The sequence below is a fragment of the Cicer arietinum genome, chromosome 6 (genome assembly GCF_000331145.2).
Source record: "Cicer arietinum cultivar CDC Frontier isolate Library 1 chromosome 6, Cicar.CDCFrontier_v2.0, whole genome shotgun sequence".
In the NCBI taxonomy this organism is placed as follows: domain Eukaryota; kingdom Viridiplantae; phylum Streptophyta; class Magnoliopsida; order Fabales; family Fabaceae; genus Cicer; species Cicer arietinum.
This window is the reverse complement of record NC_021165.2, coordinates 38,875,654-38,881,616: the sequence shown is the minus strand read 5'-3', so window position 1 is coordinate 38,881,616 and position 5,963 is coordinate 38,875,654. Positions and strand designations below refer to the sequence as shown.

At 30.4% G+C, this 5,963-nt stretch overlaps 1 protein-coding gene across 1 annotated transcript; it reads left to right on the top strand.

Annotated features, from left to right (window-relative positions):
- Nucleotides 1-407: 407 nt before the first annotated feature.
- Nucleotides 408-1,518, top strand: LOC113784747 (uncharacterized). Its single transcript, XM_027331002.2, has 2 exons — nucleotides 408-729; nucleotides 1,230-1,518. Exons 1-2 carry the CDS (start codon nucleotides 412-414, stop codon nucleotides 1,458-1,460), a joined length of 549 nt encoding a protein of 182 aa, XP_027186803.1. The 5' UTR covers nucleotides 408-411; the 3' UTR covers nucleotides 1,461-1,518.
- The last annotated feature ends 4,445 nt before the right edge of the window (nucleotides 1,519-5,963 follow it).

Here is a 5,963-nt window from a genome sequence, read left to right as displayed (position 1 = left end):
CTAAATAATGTAGGTCATTTGTTCAAAATGCGAAAAATCGACGTAAGCAAACTATTCCCTATACACTTGGTTCGAAAACAATTACTAGGAAAAGGCATGAATTGGTATGATATATACATTCTTTGCTTATTTTTCTACACTAATCTTAAAAATCAAAATTGATTATTTCATGATTTATTAATTTGATATACAATTTCAGTAAATTGAAACGGGGAGGTGTTATACGAGAGGTGAAATGTATTCCATTACAGTCAAAAAAAGATGGAACTTTTGTTATCGAAGAAATTAAACAAAAGAGTGTGAGTCATTTATGTTTCTTATAAGTTTTTATTTTTGTGAAGTTAGACATTTTTGTTTTAAGCTCTATGTACATAATTATATGTTTATCAATTTATATATAGGAGCAATTAGATGTGCAAATGGATGATGCATCGTCTAAAAGTGACATCTATACTAAGGTGTTTTGGTAAAGAGCACCCAGTATATGTGCAGGGCATGGGGTTTGGTGTTTGTCCTACTATGATTTTTGAGAGCTCAAGAAATTCATCATTTGGTTGTGCTTCATCTTCAGAAATTGAAAGGCTGAAAGTAGAATTGCAAGCAAATAATGCAAGAATTCAAGCCTTAGAGGAAGAGGTAGCAAAAAGTCCAAGAGTTCGAGCTTTAGAAGAACAAATGACTATCTTTATGCTAAACCTTGGCTGTCAATTTCCTCGTAGAGTTAATCAAGTAAGAATATGTTAAATACTTTTTCTATTTTATTTGTGAAATTAAACATAGAAAAATTAGTTTAGTGTGAGTTTTGTTAAATTTTGGGTTTATTGATCTTTGTTTATGAAATTAAAAATAGAAACAATTATAGCGAGTAGTAGCCTCATGGTTCTGTAAAGGAGTGTTGTAAGGTAATGTCAGCTTGCTCTAAATGAGTGTTATGCTTTTATATGATGAGTGGTAGTTGTATGTCTGGTGCTTTTGGTTTATGACATAATGATGAGGAGTGTTGTATGTTGAAGAAATATACATTGGATTTAGATGGACTTGTGGCTGAAATGCATGATTCATGACATGTGCCAATACTCTACTTAATTTTTGTATATAAGTTAGTGGTATCATTAACTTTTTGTTGCATGGTGACCAATTTGTAATTAGATTACTACATCTGGTGCTTAATGCATTAGCATGTTTGTTGAGATCATTTAATCAAGTTGAACTATTTTATATATTTTTAGGTTCTAGATTTATACTCACCACTAGAAATGAGGTGTTCTTCGTTATCTAGTCACAATCCTCATAATCTTGGACATGGAGCTAGTCACGGTCATGGAGCAAGTAATGGGTATCAAGCTAGTCATGGGTATGGAGCAAGTAATGGGTATGGAGCAAGTAATGGGTATGGAGCAAGTAATGGAAATAAAGCTAGTCATGGACATGAAATTAGTTATGGAACTTCTCCTCCATAGTCCTAATTTTAGTCTTTGTCAAGCATGGATATTTATTTTTTTATGGAATGAAGTGATACTTTAGATATTCAACATATTTTTAAAACTTACTTTGAATTTATATTTCAATGAATGTTTTTGTTATTTTATTTCAATGAATTCTTATGTCATGTTAATTTGAAATTAATGTACGAAATTTTATAGTTTTTTATATTATTTAAAAAAGGGATGAACCTTTTTCCAAAAAAATAATGTATGAGACACAATCGAAAACAAAATAATGTTTAAAAGTTAAAAATGAAAAAAAAAAATAATATTATTGAAAAAAATTACTAAACAACATTTTGCGGCGGTTACCAACTACTGCAATAAAAAATATGGCTCAATTAGCGTCCCTTAGGAATCACTGCAAAATGCAGTTCATAAGAATATAGTCTAGGCAAATCAAGATCCTTCTAATTTATAATAGTATCATTTTAGTTTATCAATATCATTCTTGATAATTTGTTTTAAGGATATAAGTAAAATGAATCATTTCCCAAAGTTCAAATCTTAAGATAAACAAATATCAAGCTCAAAATTTTAGCTAAAGGCCTAAAGCAGCAAAACAACAAAAATAATAACTAGATCAATCTCCAGATTGATAAGCTTCGAACAAGTATAGCTAGGACAACAAGGATGAGAAAGACATTGTTGTTGCACTTTTTACAAAAAGCCCAACATGCGTGCAAGGCAAAGAACTGACACCAGACTGCTGTTAAATCCTCAATCACGTTGTTCATTCAAACACAAAACCAAGAACGTTCTGATTGTGAATGAAGAATGTTCTAGATTAAATAGAACACATGTCTATTAATTATTACTCTAAACAAATGTCTCTCTTAAAGATCAGTAACGGCTATATTGAGTTTTCTCTAACCTTCATCATGTCTATAAAAGGAACATCAAGGTAAAGATAATAGCAAGAGTTTTAAGTACAATCAAATCATCACTAAAACAATCATAGTCGAGCAAACAAAACTCTTCAATCAAGAAAAAGCTCCAACTCTTTGATACTATATTCAATCAAGGATCTACTTATTGAGTTATTGTTGATAATCAATCTCAAACAAGTGTTGACTAGATTCTGATCCTACAACCTTCTATCATAATTTGAAACTCGAGTCTATTTCTTAAGATAGTTTGAGTGTATTGAAAAAATTCTTTGTGTTCAAAAGGTCACATGTAAAAATCATTTCTGAACTAAAAGGTAACTGTAAAAATCATTTCAAAGTTTAAAGGTGAATGTCGTAATTGATCAAGAATGATTGTGTGAAAGCAAGAATGTTCTTGTGAGGACTAGATGTAGCCCAACTTGGGTTAACCATATCCTTTATTATTTTCCACTCACTATCACTAATCACGTAGAAATAATATGTTTCATTTATTTTTAACTAACCAAGAACATTATGGGTTTTTATGAGTAACCAAGATTAATGTTGAGTAGGGGTGTTCAAAAAAACCAAAAACTGAACCAAACTGCCGAACCGAACTGAACTGGTTTTGAACTGAACTGGTTTAAGAACCGAACTTTTTTCGAACTGATTTTGTAAAAGTAGAACTGAACCGAACCGGTTTTTCAATTCAAAAAACCGAACCGAACCGGTTTTTATTTCAAAAAACTTGAACCAAATTTTTTTAGAAGTAATTAGGGGTAATTATGTAAATTTTGGCCTATATGAACAAAAAAATTAAGTTAAACCAGTTCGGTTCAAAATAATAAACTGGTTCACCACTTTTATAAACCGGTTTGGTTCGGTTCTTCGAACTGGAAACCGGTTCGGTTTGGTTTTTCCAAACGGTTCTAGTTCAGAACTGAACTTTGCCCACCCCTATTGAGTTAGTATAAATTGAAAGTAAGAATTAATATTTTAAAAAGGATTCACAATTCAAACCCCCTTCCTTATGATTGATATTGCTACTTCAATTGGAATCAGAGTTTGCCTCTAAGGTTAAACACTTAACAAGTGTTAGAAAAAAAGATACAGGAAGCAATGTCAAAAGCCAATATGTGCATAATGGATTATGTCCTTTATGTTAAAAGCAATGTCAAAAGCCAATATGTTAGAAAATGAAGAAGCCAATATGTGCCTAATGGGAAACTCATAAAAAGATGAGGTAATCAATTTTGAATTATGTCCTTTATGTGAAAAAATGGATAAAGAATTTGATAATTTGTTAAATGACTCAAACTTTTGTGCTAAAAAATATGGCTCCTTAAAAAAACAAGTTTGCAAAGAAAATGAAGAAAAAAAGAAAGCCCAAGCAATTGAATGTTAAACTAAAAAATTTATTTCAATGTTAGCAGGAGTCTCATTTTAAAACATCTAAAGAATCGAAATGTCAAGAACTTTCTACAACTCAAAAAGAGAATGTTCTCCTTAAAACTGAAATTGAGTATCTTAAAAATAATTTGTAAAATTTTGTTAAATCCACTGAAACTTTCCAAAGAATTATGGGATCTCAGGTAGGAATATTTGATTAAGTTGGATTCGATTTTGACAAAACTCAAAAGCAAAAACTCAACAAATTTTTATTTGTACCAGAAAGAAAAGAAGATAAATACAAAACAAAATGTTCTTATTGCAATAATATTAGACATCTTGATTCGACATGTTATTTCAATAAAAGGGATGAAAATTTCAAATCAAGACAACCTCTCAAAATGAAGAACGTTCTGGTATCATATCAGAATCCTCTCCAAAAGTAATAAGAAAATGTGTTTATTGTTCAAATATTGGTCATATTGAACCAAACTGCCACCTTAAGAAAAAAATTCAGTGTTAAAGAAATATCTAACCCTTAAGAACCCACGACCAAATGGGTACCTAAGAATCTATCAATATCAAATGCATGTTGGTTTTCAAAATTTCAAGAAAAAGCAATTGCAGGTAAAAAAAAACTCTGCAAAAATAATTGATGCTCAATACGTTAAACATTTAAAACACAATTTTCTAAGCGTTAGTAAATTGTGTGACAATGATTATGAAGTTATCTTTTGTGAAATATTTATAAAATATTTGTGAATATATGCATGTATAATTGATTTTAATTGATATGATTTAGTTGTTGGTTCAGTGGTTGTGTTTTAGATGTGAAACAATGTCTTGAGTTTGATCCTCGAACCAGGGTCATGCGCAAAAAGAGTCATTAATCAACCACCAGACCATTGCAACGCCTTACACAATTATTGAATGTTAGATGCATATATCCTTTCCCAAAACAGATTGGCAGAACCAAGAATTGTACCTCTTTCTCAAGTGACATTATTTTTCTATAAACAGTGTCATGTTCGACAAAATGAAAACACGAAAATTTGGAGATTGCCATCCACCTTTATCATTCATTCTTATATACTAAGTCATCTTATTCTTCTCTAATCCATGAGTGAAGGATATGAAATATTCTTTTATAACATACTATTGAAAGATACTCTTGGTTTAATAGTGCAAATCATATCAAAGTTTTCCAAAGTACCCTAAAGGTGTTCAATGGTTATCTCATTTGCATCCGATTGGTGGGGGTATCAAATTCACTATTAAAGTTTTGCAGCAATTATCACCAACACAGATGCGACTAGGACATATTAACTTTAGAAAATTGAATGATATGATTAAATCAAATTTAATTCTGAATTTTGATAAAAATTCAAATTCATGTACTACTTGCATGCTAACTAAAATCACAAGAAGTTATAAGGTTGGCCTCTAATCCTTTTAAAAGGGTTTAAAGAAGTTATAAGGTATTAGATTTAATTAACTCTAATGTATACGATTTACATGGTTGGCCTCTAATTGATGGTAAAAAGTATTTTTTTTCACTTTTATTGATGATTGCTCTAGATTATGTTATGTTTATTTAATGCATTCTAAGAATTAAGTTTTAGACAAATTTAAAATATTTATAGCTCAAGTAGAACTTCAACGTGAAACTTTTATTAAGTGTTTCAGAAGTGATAGGGCAGGAGAGTTCTATCATTCTGAGTATATTCAATCCACTGGTATTGTGCATTAAACAACTGCACCATATTCTCCACAACAAAATGGAATTTTAGAAAGGAAAAATAGGGTATTAGAAGAAATGGTCCTATTTTGGTTTATCTAAAGGTTATTGGGGTGAAGTTATTGTAAATGCATGGTATTTGCTAAATAAAGTTCCCAATAAAAGGAACAAGATAACCCTATATGAACTCTGGAAGAAAAGAAAACTCAATCTTAACTATATAAAAGTTTGGGACTCTAGAGCAATTGTTAAGGTTCATAAACCAAAAAGAAAGAAATTGGGAGAAAGATGAATCAAAAGTGTATTGCTAGGCTATACTGAAAATAGCAAGGCATATAGATTAATGGTTATTGAATCTAATGACTTATATCCTATTAACAAAGTGATTGAGCCAAGAGATGCAATTTTTCAAGAAAATAGATTTAAATCAATTCCACGTCCCAAGGAAATTGTCATTTCTAGTGTACAAAGTCTAGAAGAGAG

What these genes read in the sequence shown, in the direction of transcription:
- LOC113784747 (XM_027331002.2), top strand. Translation starts at nt 412, where the DNA reads ATGTGCAAATGGATGATGCATCGTCTAAAAGTGACATCTATACTAAGG. An exon ending in TTCCTCGTAGAGTTAATCAA is followed by an intron (nt 730 to 1,229) that starts GTAAGAATATGT and finishes ATATATTTTTAG; the next exon opens with GTTCTAGATTTATACTCACC.